This window comes from Balaenoptera acutorostrata, chromosome 2 (assembly GCF_949987535.1).
Source record: "Balaenoptera acutorostrata chromosome 2, mBalAcu1.1, whole genome shotgun sequence".
In the NCBI taxonomy this organism is placed as follows: Eukaryota; Metazoa; Chordata; class Mammalia; order Artiodactyla; family Balaenopteridae; genus Balaenoptera; species Balaenoptera acutorostrata.
Genome location: NC_080065.1, coordinates 58,679,455 through 58,694,401, shown reverse-complemented (window position 1 = coordinate 58,694,401; position 14,947 = coordinate 58,679,455). Strand labels below are relative to the sequence as shown.

The following is a 14,947-nucleotide window of genomic DNA, read 5'->3' as shown; positions in this document are numbered from 1 at the left end:
ACGCAGGAGACACGGGTTCGAGCCCTGGTCCAGGAAGATCCCACTTGCCGCAGAGCAACTAAGCCCGTGTGCCACAACTACTGAGCTTGCGCTCTAGAGCCCGCGAGCCACAACTACTGAGCCCACGTGCCACAACTACTGAGCCCACGTGCCACAACTACTGAAGCCCACGTGCCTAGTGCCCATGCTCCGCAACAAGAGAAGCCACCGCAGTGAGAAGCCCACGCACCGCAACGAAGAGTAGCCCCTGCTCGCCACAACTAGAGAAAGCCCGCGTGCAGCAACAAAGGCCCAACGCAGCCAAAAATAAAATAAATAAATAAATTAAAAAAAATAAATTTATAAAAAAAAATAGAATACAGTCTAAGATACTATGTACCATTTGCTTCCTTACTCAAATCAGGTTGTCTTCCCCCATAGAGATCCTTTTTGGCCACTCTCTAGCACCCCTGTTAAGGGTGAAACCAGAGTGCCTGGTTTGGACAGTTGGCTTTACCACTTACTGGGTGTATGATCTGGGGGCAAGTTAGCCTTTTTCTTCCTCAGTTTCCTCATCAGTAAAATGGGGATAATAATTACACATATTGATTGCTTAGAACACTGCCCACCTGGTACATAGCAAGGGTTCAATAAGTTATTGCTTTTTCCTCATAGTGCTCAAAATTATCTGACATTTTTACATATTAGTCTGTCTCCTACACTTGAAAGTAAGCTCCTTTAGGGCAGGACTGTTTTATCGGTGATTTTATCCCTAGCTCCTAGAGCAGTGTCTTGCTATAAAGAACTTCAATGAATTTTGTTGAGAATGAATGGATTTATTCAATGTTTAAAAAACCATAAATAAACTACTGAATTGTATTATTTTCTTAAACAGGCTTTCCATAACTATGTGAATATTAACATTGACAGATCTATGTACTGTACTTTGTTGCAGAGGAAACCTCCTTGGCCTTTAAATTCAAGTGGAAAATAGCCACAAAGAGGAATAATGTATCTGAAAAAAATCTAGTCCACTATACTGTGTTATTGAACTAGATCAGTTATAGCTAACTTATTATGTGATAACACCAGAGTACTAGGCGAAAAAAGTGGATAATTGTGTGCCTACCACACAGTAGCTTCGAATAATTACTAGCAAATTATAAAAGCACTTGAAAAAGAAAATGCAGAAATTATACTTAAGATTTTGGCAATTGTATACACCTGTGTAACCACCACTGTGCTCTAGATATAGAACACTTCCATCACTCCAAACAGATCTCCCTGCCCTTCTTTTTCCCTAACAAACTCCCAGTCTTTGCAAGGCAAACATGTGGCAGGCAAAAAACGACCCCCTAGAAAGATGTCCTTGTCCTAATGCCCAGAACCTGTGACTATGAACATACCTGTGACTATGTTACACGGCAAAAGGGACTTTGAGATAGGGGATTATCTGGTACCTGGGTGGGCCCAATGTAACCACAAGAGTCCAGAAGACAGAAGAGTGAGTCAGAGAAAGGTGCTACAGTGGAAGAAGAGGCAGGAGAGATTTGAAGTATAAGAAGCACATGACCTACTCTTGTTGGCTTTGAGGATGGAGGAAAGGGGCCATAAGCCAAAAAATGCAGGTGGTCTCTAGAAGCTGGGAATACCAGCAAAGAAACAGGGACCTCAGTCACAACCATTAGGACTGAATTCAGCCAACAACTTGAATGAGCAAGGAAATGGATTCTGAGAGCCTCCAGAAAGAAATGCAGCCCGGTGGCAACTTGATTTTAGCCCAGTGAGTCCCATACTGGACTTCTGACCTACAGAACTGTAAGATAATAAGTTTGTGTTAAGCCCTAAGTTTATGGTAATTTGTTATGACAGCAATTGAAAATTAATGCTCTACTGAAAATTTCTATGCTCTATGACTATAGAGTAGTCTTCTCTGTTTTTGTACTTTATATACATGGAACCATATAGTAGACCTCTTTTGTGGCTGTCTTCTTTCAATTATATGTATACACACACACACACACACACACACACACACACACACACACACACACATTTTTTTTGTCGCACCCTGCGGCATGTAGGATCTTAGTTCCCCGACCAGGGATCGAATCCGTGCCCCCTGCATTGGGAGCGCAGAATGTTCACCACTGGACTGTCAGGGAAGCCCCTCACTTATAATGTTTTTGAGATTCATTTATATTGCTTGTAACAGTAATTTTTAAAAAACTGCTGAGTAAGTAGTCCATTGTAAATACACCATAACTTACTTATCCATTCTCTTGATGATGGACATTTGGATTCTTTCCGGTTTTGGGGTCTCATGAAGATGTACATTCTTGTACCACTTTTCTTATAGACATGTTTCCATTTCTCTTGGGTAAATACCCAGGAGTAGAACTGCTGGGTCACAGGAGAGCTGTAAGCTTAATGTTAAAAGAAATTGCCAAACGGTTCTCCAAATTGGCTGCGTCATTTCATATTCCTACTGGCAGTGTGTGGGTTCCAGTTGTTCCGTATCCGTGAATTTGAGCAGATTGTATTCTCATTTTATGTATGAGGAAAAAAAAGATACCCAGAGAGGCTGATTTGCCTAAAGTCATATGGTTTGTATGAGCCAGAACCAGTACCCTGGTGCTCTCCATACTGGAGTTTCCCTACTTTCCATCTGCACTCCCTCACCCTTCAGTGTTGCGTTCTCTCTCATCTTGAGAGCTGTCCATCACATTAGTTTAATTTTCTTGCTATTTTTATGCCTTCCAAGGGAAATGACGATTAAAAAAATGATGTAATATTTATTGTACCTATCTACTTAAAATTTTTTAATGTATAAAAATTACATTAAAACATCAATATGCAATTATTTTCCCACCACTCAAAAATTTTAATATGTATTGAAGATTCTGGACCAGAAAATGTGTAAAGAGAAGACAAGGAATATCAAAATAACTTATAACAAATTTCTAAATCCTCTCACATTTTAAAATTTGTAAGACAAAAATATGATTTACAATACATGTTTGCCATTATGGTATAGATAAGAAAATAGTATCCATAGTAAAATTAATTCATCCTACTTATCAAAATTCCTAGTATAAGAGTGAAAATACTCAGATGCTTATAAATAGGTATTCAAAAGTTTCTCTTGGTCAACATTCTTTGGTGTTCATAAAACTGCATATATTATGATGTATCTATTTATCATATAGTCTTTTCAGACTATACATTCAGTTTAAATTGGAAATGAAAAAATATAGGTATTACTATAGAAAGTAGTTATAGAGTAAGTATTGTGATTTCATAGTGCCCAAGGGTTTATGAACAAGATTTACTTATTAAACTTTAAAATAACCACCTAATTCTTTGATATTTCTTCTATATCTGCATGTTCCAGAAATTAAAAAAAAAGAAAAAGTTACATCTATAGGCAGAAAATTAACTCTGAGTTCACAATTATTTATGACTCTCTCCACTGGCTGTTCCACAACATATGAAAAGATGAAAAGCCTAGCACTGCTTGGATACCAGCTTAATAAGCAACTTGGAATGCCAGATGCATAACAAGAAATGGAATATTCTACTTTAGAGGAAGAAGACAGAGTGAATAACATGAACACAACTTAGTCTAAGTTCTTTACCCTAATAAAGTAATTATGCATTTGCAAATATTACCAAAAGTAAAAAAATTTATTTTACAGAGTGGTTGGCTTTTGTAATACATCAAAAACTGTCATGTTATCCTTCACTATTCTCACTGCTGCCTCATATCAGTGGTTGAAGTTTCTCCCAAATAATTTAGTTTAAAGTGGCAATACAGGTTTTACTTAATGGATTTAAGTTATAATTAGAAACCAGTTTTATATACAGAAAATCCATAAATATAGAACTTTTATTCCTATTTTATCCTAGGGCTATGCAAAAAATTGACTAAAAATTTTTCATTTGGGTCTTTGTAATAAACATGTAAATACATTATTTACAATGGAGATGCTTTCTTACAGAAAGTAAACACACAGAAGTTATTTTGGTCTTCACTAGAATCCATCATTATATGTTCACTTTTGAAGATGATATGATACATCATGTTCACTTAAATTTTAAGTTTCCTGTTTTACACATAACTTAAACAATTATTTTACTTGTATAATTAACGCTTCATTCTGTATTTAAATTTCCTTTAAGAAAGATTCCTTGATCCAGCTGTAGGGAGCTTTAAAATTTTTTTCAAATACCACAAAATTTTTCTGTACAATTATGTGCAATTTTCTTCCTTCTGGCGATATTATAAATACCCGGTCATTTCATCTTCATTGTTCATACCCCAGGGGTAATTCCCAAGTTATCTCACATGATGTAAGTACCATCTTTGTAGTATTTCATGGACTCCATTTGTTTTGTCATAGCCAGAACATCATGAAATCCAGTACTTAGGCCAGACATATGTTGAAAGTATGCTTCTTTTTCCACTTGAATTGTTAAATTGTTTACTCCAGCATCTTTAAGTATTCCTGTAACCTGTTATAAAAATCCATACATTTAAAAGCATTTAGATTAATGCATTTAGTGCACTTGGATTAAATAATAGATATCACATTTTTTTAAATAGCCACAGATAGTCAATGATAAGTCCTTAAAGTAATGTTTATTATTTAGCTGGTCAAATATTACATAGGATCTTTTAGAAGGCCAGTAAATCACTGACCTGACATTCAAAGTAGAAAAGGAAAAAGCTACTGTTTCTAATTCGGTAGGTCTAGAATAGGGATACAGGAACTGTTTTGATCCTTATCTCCAACCATGACACATACCTGCCAACTTTATTATTATTATTATTATTATTAACTTAGGACTATATTTATAATAACTTATTTCTTGACCATCTATTGGGAACCAAGGTGGATTACAAATGAATTTTTTTTTTTACATTAACTTAAGCTTGTCCTCCACATACTAAAACTTGACTTTATTTTTTACCATTTTTGGATATAAAACAAATCTAGATGTAAAAAAATAACTTATCCTTGGACAGCTGTAAGAATGATATTTTTAAACAATTAAATGACTACTGAGCTGTATAACTTACAATGTGTGCAATTACCTCAACTGAAATTATTTTAAAAACTTAAGATTATTACCTGCTGTACTATTCTTTGTTCCAGCACATCAGATGTCACCTGTATATGAATTGTTCCTGCCACAATACTGGCAGAATGACGCCAAAAATGTGGGTCTCGGTATGATATTAATCCTTCAATTTTCTGTAGCTGTCAAATAAAAGGAGAGGTGATATAAATGGATTTGAAGGCTAATTTACTGAACATAAAGCAGTCTTTTTAGTCCAGAAACCATTATTAAGCTGATTAAAAAAAAAAAGTAATAAGCAGACCCCAGAAATGAGAAAGGAATGGGAGGGACAACTAACTTCAAGTAAAGGTGTCTAAAATATTTTGACCTGGCAGTGATACCAGGGAAGGAAGTTTGGAATAGGAAGTGAACAGGGTTACACAGGTGCCTTTACACCCATTTTCACCGATATAAGATGTACTTTGCCTAGTCTAAACATTGGATATGTTCAATAAACCATGTTGTTTCCTTTATATTGATACAAACATTCCAGTATTGTTATATTTGAGATAACACATGAAAAAGATATCCTTCATGTTCAACAATGGAGGGCTAGTTAAATAAATTATAGACTATCCACACAATGTAACACTACCCTGTCATTAAAAATGTATTAGAATATTTATCAACATGACATAATTAAGTGGGGAAAAATTTACAAAGCAGTACAAAACATTTTTTTGGCCATTTTTATTTTAAAAATATTTTCATACAGAAAAATGACTCTTGAAAGTGTTTCTGGGCTTCCCTGGTGGGGCAGTGGTTAGGAATCCGCCTGCCAATGCAGGGGACATGGGTTCAAGCCCTGGTCCAGGAAGATGCCACATGCCACGGAGCAACTGGGCCTGTGCGCCACAACTACTGAGCCTGCACTCTAGAGCCTGTGAGCCACAACTACTGAGCCCACATGCCACAACTACTGAGGCCCACATGCCTAGAGCCCGTGCTCCACAACAAGAGAAGCCACCGCAATGAGAAGCCCACGCACCGCAATGAGGAGTAGCCCCTGCTCACCACAACTAGAGAAAGCCCGTGCGCAGCAAATAAGACCCAATGCAGCCAAACAAACAAACAAAACAATAAATAAATAAATAGATAAATTTAAAAAAAAAAGTGTTTCTTTCCAAGTGGTGAAATTATGTGATTATTATTTTTTTATTTTTTTCTACTTTGAAGCTTTCTGTAATGGATATGTATTATTTTTGAAATAAAAAACTTTCTTTTTTAGTAGGATGTATTAGTCGCCAATTATGAGAAAGTGAGAAAACTTTACTAATTTTATTTATGAAACCAGTGGGTTAAGATGCTATACCTTAAGTATTCAAGATGCCAACTGTTCATCAGCAGATCCTAATTATTTAATATGATATGTCAGGGACTTCCCTGATGGCGCAGTGGTTAAGAATACGCCTGCCAATGCAGGGGACAGAGGTTCAAGCCCTGGTCTGGGAAGATCCTACATGCTGTGGAGCAACTAAGTCTATGTGCCACAACTACTGAGCCCACGTGCCACAACTACTGAAGCCCGTGTGCCTAGAGCCCGTGCTCTGCAACCAGAGAAGCCACCGTAATGAAAAGCCCGCGCACCGCAACGAAGAGTAGCCCCCACTCACCGCAACTAGAGAAAGCCCGCGCACAGCAACGAAGACCCAATGCAGCCAATAAATAAATAAACAAATAAACAAACAAACAAACAAATAAATAAGATATGGCAAACCACAAGCTGAAATACATTCTATTTTGTGTTTGGTTTTTCTATGAATTGCCTGTTTATATTATCAGTCCATTTTTCTACAAGACTGTCATTTTCATTTCTTATTAGGTCAACTTATTTAATTTCAAATGCTATTTTAAAAGGAAGAAGACTAGTAAAGAAATTATACACAGTACCTTTTCTAAGGCAATATGTAGTTCTTTTTCATATTCTGGTGGCAGTCTCAGAAGGAGAACCTGACAGGCATCTTTAATCAGTGGGACAACACTGAGAAATATTAATATAGCGATAAAAAGAGAACAGAGGGGATCAGCAATGAACCATCCAAACTGCTCTATAAGAATGGTGGATACGATCACACCAATACTGCCAAGTGTGTCTGCCAAAACATGTAGAAATACACCTACAAGTAAGATACATAAAATATTAAAAATTAAAGCACATTTAATTTAGTTCTTTTATTCATTCTACAAATATTACGAGGTACCTATTATTCACCAGGTACTCTGCTAGGGGCTGGTACTTCAAAATGACTAAACATGGTCACTTCCATCAAGGAATTCATGGCATAGTGGTGAAGTAAGGATGTGGGCAACTATTACCAGTGTGGTGAATTTTATGATGGTGTCTGAGAAAGCTTCCTAGAAATCATATACATGAGCCAAGTTTTGACATTACCTAAATTATTTCTACTGAAATATCAGAATAGGGAATTCTCTGGCGGTCCAGAGGTTAGGACTCCGCACTTTCACTGCTGAGGGTGAGGGTTCAATCCCTGGTTGGGGAACTAAGATCCCACAAGCCGTGCGGCGTGGCCAAAAAAATAAATAAAAAAATAAAACATCAGAATAAATATCTCAACATAAATGATACTTCCCCATATTTTTTTTCAGTACAATAAAACTTCTCAGTTCTTTTATAGTGAAAGTGCGTAATGCACAGTTTCCCTTGCAACTAATATTTACTCAAGTGTCACTATGAAAAAGACTCTATAATTACAATAATTTATTTAAAAAAATTGACATTTATGAACAGTTGTGAGCATTTTCTGTAACAGATGATTTTAGATCTCTTTTTAGTTACAGGTTGGTTTTTTAAAATAAAATTGTACCAAGAACCCAATACTAAATACAAATAACCAATGACAATTCAGAACACAGTTGAAAGGTAGGACAGTATCTGGCAAGGACTCACCCCTCATGTTAGCATTCATGCCTCTGCCTGCAGATCCGTGGCTGTGACCGTGCCCATGGTCACTGTGTCCATGCACATGGTGTGAATGGCTGTGATCAGATGAGTGACAGCTTCCTTGAGAAGCTCCATGGGTATGGTTATGGGCATGGCTAAAGGCACAGATACCAATAAGGTTTACTATCAGCCCTCCAACTGAGACTGGCTAGCAAAAAAGAAAAAAGAAAACCTTTAAATTTGTAATTAAAAAAATAAACTTGTTATTTAAAAGTTATTATGTAGCTATATATGTTTTTTGGTTTATAGTTTTGAAAATATTCATAGTAAAACCTCATTAAATTCAATAAGAAAATTTTAAAAGTGTGAATTTTAGAATATTTTAGAAGATGCATTTAACTTTCAAATACCAAAGTGTTGACAAGTAAAAGGATTTAGATTTGCTTTAACTAAATGATTAAGAATAAAAATGTACTTGATTCAGGGTTTATTAATAAATGATGCTAAAGTTTTGTTTTGTTTATTTAAATAAAGAGTTTGAAAGTACTGCTTACTAGAGCAAGTATACACTGTACCTGAAATCTCATTTATATTACTAGGTAAATATCAATACTTTAAAAGGCAATGATTGTAATTTACTAATGAGTGGATTCCAAATAAACACACTCTTACTGTTTCTTAACTACAGTAAAATTTCCCAAAGTAAAAAAAGTACAGTGGAAAAGCATTTTTTAAAAAACAAAGTAAATGAGATTATCTTGATTTAATGGTGCCACAATAACACCCCAAAGGATCCTTACCCTTGATTATCCCCTCTTACAAAATGATTTTGAATAGTAGCTCTAGTTCAGGGCACTACTTAATTTACATACATCTACAATTTCTCCTTTAGAGAAATCCATTTGTTTTATTTTTAATTATTTTTAATTAAAAAAATTTTTAAACATCTTTACTGGAGTATAATTGCTTTACAATGGTGTGTTTGTTTCTGCTTTATAACAAAGTGAATCAGCTATACGTATACATATATCCCCATATCTCCTCCCTCTTGCGTCTCCCTCCCACCCTCCCTATCCCACCCCTCTAGGTGGTCACAAAGCACCAAACTGATCTCCCTGTGCTCTGTGGCTGCTTCCCACTAGCTATCTATTTTACATTTGGTAGTGTATATATGTCCATGCCACTCTCTCACTTTGTCTCAGCTTACCCTTCCCCCTCCCCGTGTCCTCAAGTCCATTCTCTACGTCTGCGTCTTTATTCCTGTCCTGCCCCTAGGTTCATCGGAACCATTTTTTTTGTTTGTTTGTTTTTAAGATTCCATATATATGTGTTAGCATACGGTATTTGTTTTTCTCTTTCTAACTTACTTCACTCTGTATGACAGACTCTAGGTCCATCCACCTCACTACAAAAAACTCAATTTCATTTCTTTTTATGGCTGAGTAATATCCCATTGTATATATGTGCCACATCTTCTTTATCCATTCATCTGTTGATGGACACTTAGGTTGCTTCCATGTCCTGGCTATTGTAAATAGAGCTGCAATGAACACTGTGGTACATGAGTCTTTTTGAATTATGGTTTTCTCAGGGTATATGCCCAGTAGTGGGATTGCTGGGTCATATGGTAGTTCTATTTTTAGTTTTTTAAGGAACATCTATACTGTTCTCCATAGTGGCTGTATCAATTTACATTCCCACCAACAGTGCAAGAGGGTTCCCTTTTCTCCACACCCACTCCAGCATTTATTGTTCGTAGATTTTTTGATGATGGCCATTCTGACCCGTGCGAGGTGATACCTCATTGCACTTCTGATTTGCATTTCTCTAATGATTAGTGATGTTGAGCATCCTTTCATGTGTTTGTTGGCAATCTGTATGTCTTCTTTGGAGAAATGTCTAGTTAGGTCTTCTGCCCATTTTTGGATTGGGTTGTTTGTGTTTTTGATATTGAGCGACATATCTTAATTGTGGAAGAATGACAAACTAAACAACAGTTATAAGTCAATGTTGCTAAAAGAAGGTTGCACAAGATACAATGGGAATATTCAGAAAGGGAAATCTAACACACTTTAAGGTGGGAAGAGAGGGACTAAGGGAAAGTATCCCACCAAAGGCAACTTTAGAAGCAAAGCCTAAAAGGGCAGAAGTGAGGGAAGGGCGTGAGAACTATAAGAAACAGCACATGTAAAGATCTGGAGGTACAGGGAAAACATTTAAAGTTGCCATAGCAGTAATTTAATCTAGAGTAAAGCCTCTGAACATTTCCTCAGGTATTCAAAAACACATCTTCAAACAAAAACGTTTAATTAGGCAGAAAAAAAACTGTTCTAGAATGTTATCTAATATTTGACTACTAGCGTGTTAGAGAAAAGTGTATTAATTAATTTTGAAGAGTCAGCAGTGTACATGTAAATAGCAAGATAGGAAGTTATGTTGATTTAAATTAAAAAATAAATAAATAAAACCTTCCTAGGTCAATAACTACAAGTAGTTAAACTTTAGCAGGGAAAAAGCTGTATGAGTTTGAGTAGAAATTCAAATAGGAAAATGAAAAGACTTACTGTTAACATGTGTGTGTCTAATTCCGGAGGATCAATTAATCTAGCCACTGATTCCATAAACACAAAAAAAGCTATTACCACTAGAAAAAGCCCATTAATAAATCCAGAGAGAATTTCTATTCGGCCATACCTAAAAATGTAGAATATATTTTTAGAAAAGGGAAATGACAAATATTTTTAAAGTATAAACATTATTATGTTACAAATGAGGAAATGATTTTCAATGACAGATTTTCAATTACACAAATAGTAAGACTAGAAAATTACCAAGATTTTAAATATCATACTAATGCTGGAAGGTTTTTTCCATACATATATGTTTGTTGAAATTTTATATATTTATCAAAGTCCTTCTTCAACGTCCCTTCTTACACAAAGCCTGTCCTAATTTCTTAGCAAGAAGTTATTTCTCTCTTCTTTAAGCCTTTGGCGTTCTCTGTATCTCCGTCACAGCACATAGATTCGGCTTTGTATCAAAAGTTTTTGTAATTTTGGCTCATCCATCTTTCAAAATATAAACAGCTGAAAGTAAGAGCTGAATTTATTAACCTATTTACAATAGTTCTTATCAAAATATCTTGCACAAATCAGGGATTCTAATATTCGCTGAACTGAATGATGACTTAGTGAAAGGATACTGCATGCAGAGCCACTTCAAATTTTGAATTCTCTTTCTAACTGCAAAGATGTGAATGCCCATGAACATTCCATTACCTCAAAGAAACACCGTTGGCCAAATAGCTCACTATTTAACTGATTTTTTGCTATCTACCTATGAGAGGGATTTGTCAGGGAGTATATAGTCTTAAGCTTACTGCCATTCAGTATTTATCAAATGCTTGGTTTAGTTTCTCTTATCTACTTTAAATTAAAGAAAAATGAAGCTCTGAAAAATTAAATTTGTATTAAAAGTAGTAAAACTTTATTCTATAAGATGGAATTTGCTACAAGCCTTGACAGTTAGTGTACCTACCCATAGGAGAAAATCCGAGTTGCTTTCCACCTACTCATCAGGGCTGCAAAAAGTCCCATGACCAAAGCAGAGCAGTCAAAGAGCATGTGAAATCCATCTGAGATCAGACCCAGACTATTGGTCAACACGCCATAGAATAATTCCACAAAGGTAAAAAGCTAAAACATGTTTAAAAAAACAATAGGAGTATGTTGGGAAATACTGTTTCAAGAGAGATTTATCAGAATTTAATCATAAGGATTTTAACCCTTAGTTATTACCCAAACCTTACTTGAAGATATTATACACTTGTCTCTTTCATTATTTAACTGGTTCTCATACAAGAAACCTCATTTCATATAAACTATAAGAAATCAAGCTAAATCAGATATGTCTATCTTATAAACTATTTAAAAGGAGATAGTTTTATTTATATGTCTGTAGAACTAAATAAACTAGACTATAAAATGTTAGCAATCTGGTGGGTAGTGAGATCTTATAAGGAGTAGATAAAAATCTTTTTTTCTTTTTGGCTGTGCCGTGTGGCTTGTGGGATCTTAGTTCCCCGACCAGGGACTGAACCTGGGCCCCTGGCAGCGAGAGCAAGGAGTTCTAACCACTGGACCGCCAGGGAATTCCTGATAAAAATCTTTATAAACTACTATATCTACTAATTTGAAATAGCACACTAAACCAACGTTTCTAAAATACTTCAAAAAATTGTTTAAGTAGTGTGAATATGATCCTGTAATCTTTCTAATACTTAGAGAAAATATAATTTTAGCCCATATCTAATTACTAAAATTATTTGGGAATTACTAAAATTATACCAGAACTGTCAAAATTAAAAGATTAAGCTTTTAAGATATGCCACTAATATTTAAAACTCTTACCAGATTCAAGCACAAGAAGTAAAAGATCTGCCTAGAGTCATTCTCCTCAAGAATTTGTTTTAGTGATTCCTTAATAAACCTAGGGATTGACTGGGAGCTATGCTGAAAAGCGTCACCCATGAAGTTATAAAGAGGTGTTCCTTCAGGAGAATATCCAATTAGGGTACCTTTCTGTCCTCTCTTAGAAGGAGATGATAAGATGTTGGCAGCTAAAAATGGAAGAAAAAAAAAAAAGGAACATTACAGAAGTTAAAAAAATTTAAGCCACCAAAACCTAGCACAGTATCTATCAGCATTAAATGTATGAAGCATTGAACAAATTCCCAAATTTAGTAAATGACTGAACATCAGAATCCATAAGATGAAATTTGCTAAGGGGAAAAATGCTTACACAAAATGAAGAATATAGCGCTCACTACCACTCCTCCAGAAAGGACGTGTTCTGTGCTCTCCTGGTGTGCTGCTTTGTTCATGGCCCGAAGCTGGTCTGTTATTGGATGCGTCCAAAAATTTCCAAAAAGTAGAGCACTAATAAAAATGGGAAAGGATCCATATCGGGCACATTTGGAAACTTCCATTTTGACTGAACAAATGGAATCGACATAGAAATCCAGGATCATGACAAAAAAAATAACTGTTGTGAAAGGCATAATGAGAGAAAACCAAGACTCGACTTTACTCTAGAAATTAAAAAAAAAAATTTGTTAATACCATATGGGTATAAAGTTCACATCTTATATTTTAGTTAATTGCTTTATGTATAAACAAATATTCCCATGATTCAATATGATTTGTAAAATGCCAAAATATAAGAGTTATAAGATATTGGCACATTTTCCTAGTATTCCCCAAAGTATTAAAAAAAGAAGCATTATTGTTTAATAATTTTATAAATACTTGGTGATACACAATCCTTGGGTTTGTGGGTAGGTATTAAATTATTATTAATATTATTAGTAGTATTTAACTGATTCCTATGGGCCACAGGAATGGGAGGGATATATAAATGTAATAGTACTTGAAAATTTAAAGCTACTTGCAACATCAAATTGAAATAAAATACAATGTACTGAACTAAAATCTATAAATAACAGCAATTTATTTTACTTATTACCAGTAAATTCCTGCTCTTACCTCAGTTGTCACAGAAAGAACAATGACCCATGGGCATAAGAGAAGCACAGAAACAAGATGGGATAAAGCTTGAAGACGTTTGGTTCCACCAACATCTATAGAGAGTTTTCTGGAAGCTGTATGAAAACCAACTTTACAACACAAAGCCAGTACTAGCAATAATACTCCACCCTATGAGTAAAAGTAGATAAGTCTCATTAGAAACACACAGTTCAACACTCAAGCCTTAAATACATAATATTTAAAGAAACGGAGCTAGCATGTTTTTTCCATAACCCAAATTACTGAACTACTTAAATGGCTGGCAGTACTGTAAATTACTGATAACTTATTTTAAATGTACTTTTAAAGTCACAGTTGCTGTAACTTTTCAGAATCTCTTGATCACCTTAGGAACAAAGAAAAGAACATACCTTGTGATCTGCCACACCTAAGAAGGCAATGGCTGTGTAAAGCATGTGAGTTAGAGCACTGTCATGATGTCCTTCAGCTAAGTGAGTTGGAGTGAAGGAAAAAAATTCCAAATATTAACTCTTTGAATCCTGAAGTCCTCCTGGAATTTTAGCTACATTATTTTGGGTTGACTATACACTAATCTGAGGGCAAACCTGACTATCCTCAACAATATGTTTCCCTTAAAAACAAAAGAAAATAATTAAAAATTTAATTTTGGGACATGATTTATAAATTAGAAATGGCCTATATATATTTCTTTTGTTGTCTCCAAAACAATTATAATAGTGCTTAAGGCACAGTTGTTAAATTTTAGTACTTAACCTCCAAAAGACATATGCATGCATACTCTAAAGAGGACAAAGGGACAAGAGCAAGGAACCTCCTTAGATAACTCCTATCCAATGGAATTGGATATGACATGTAAAAATCAGTCCTAAATCTGTTTCTAAGCCATTGACCACATAAGCCTCGCAAAGCAAGCAGCAAGCAAAAGAGGGTACAGTGGGCAACAATTGTCTAACAATCAACCTGAAGTTTTGCAAAGTCATGCTGTCCTCTTTCACTGTAACAAAGTAAACTGACATTAGTTAACTAATAGGTTTTACAGCAGTATCAGTAACCAAAGAATCAAAACTGGTGTTCTGAGTCCTGCTAAATGGAGTGGGCAACGGTATGTAGATAGGAAAGAACAGTGCATGACTGCAGAGGAAAATGAGTAGATATATTTGATTGGAAAGTTGGGTTTATATAAGAGACGAGTGGGGGCTGAGTTGGAAATAATAATTTAGAGCAAGAGAGCGAATACCAGGTTAAGGAATTTGAACTTCTTCTTTCAGGCAAGATGCCAAAGGTTTTTCATTTAATCTCAAAAAAGTTTATATTTAATAATTGCCACTGACTTCTAAAAGGAGCATTTAAATTGTTAAATTACAAGAGAGCAAAT

The 14,947-nt window shown here is 35.2% G+C and overlaps 1 protein-coding gene across 2 annotated transcripts in view; it reads right to left on the bottom strand.

Moving 5' to 3' along the window:
* Positions 1-2,853: 2,853 nt before the first annotated feature.
* SLC30A5 (solute carrier family 30 member 5) overlaps positions 2,854-14,947 on the bottom strand; it is a 29,116-nt gene continuing 17,022 nt past the window's right edge. The window contains exons 7-16 of one of the 2 annotated variants that reach the window (XM_007175989.3): positions 13,962-14,038; positions 13,549-13,719; positions 12,806-13,094; positions 12,415-12,623; positions 11,543-11,700; positions 10,570-10,699; positions 8,012-8,213; positions 6,994-7,220; positions 5,115-5,243; positions 2,854-4,494 (exon numbers count right to left, since the gene is read on the bottom strand). In XM_007175989.3, coding sequence (XP_007176051.1) covers positions 4,324-4,494; positions 5,115-5,243; positions 6,994-7,220; positions 8,012-8,213; positions 10,570-10,699; positions 11,543-11,700; positions 12,415-12,623; positions 12,806-13,094; positions 13,549-13,719; positions 13,962-14,038 — 1,763 coding nt within the window. In that variant the 3' untranslated portion in view covers positions 2,854-4,323. The remainder of the gene's footprint in view (positions 4,495-5,114; positions 5,244-6,993; positions 7,221-8,011; positions 8,214-10,569; positions 10,700-11,542; positions 11,701-12,414; positions 12,624-12,805; positions 13,095-13,548; positions 13,720-13,961; positions 14,039-14,947) is intronic. The other variant, XM_057540821.1, reaches the window with a different exon arrangement.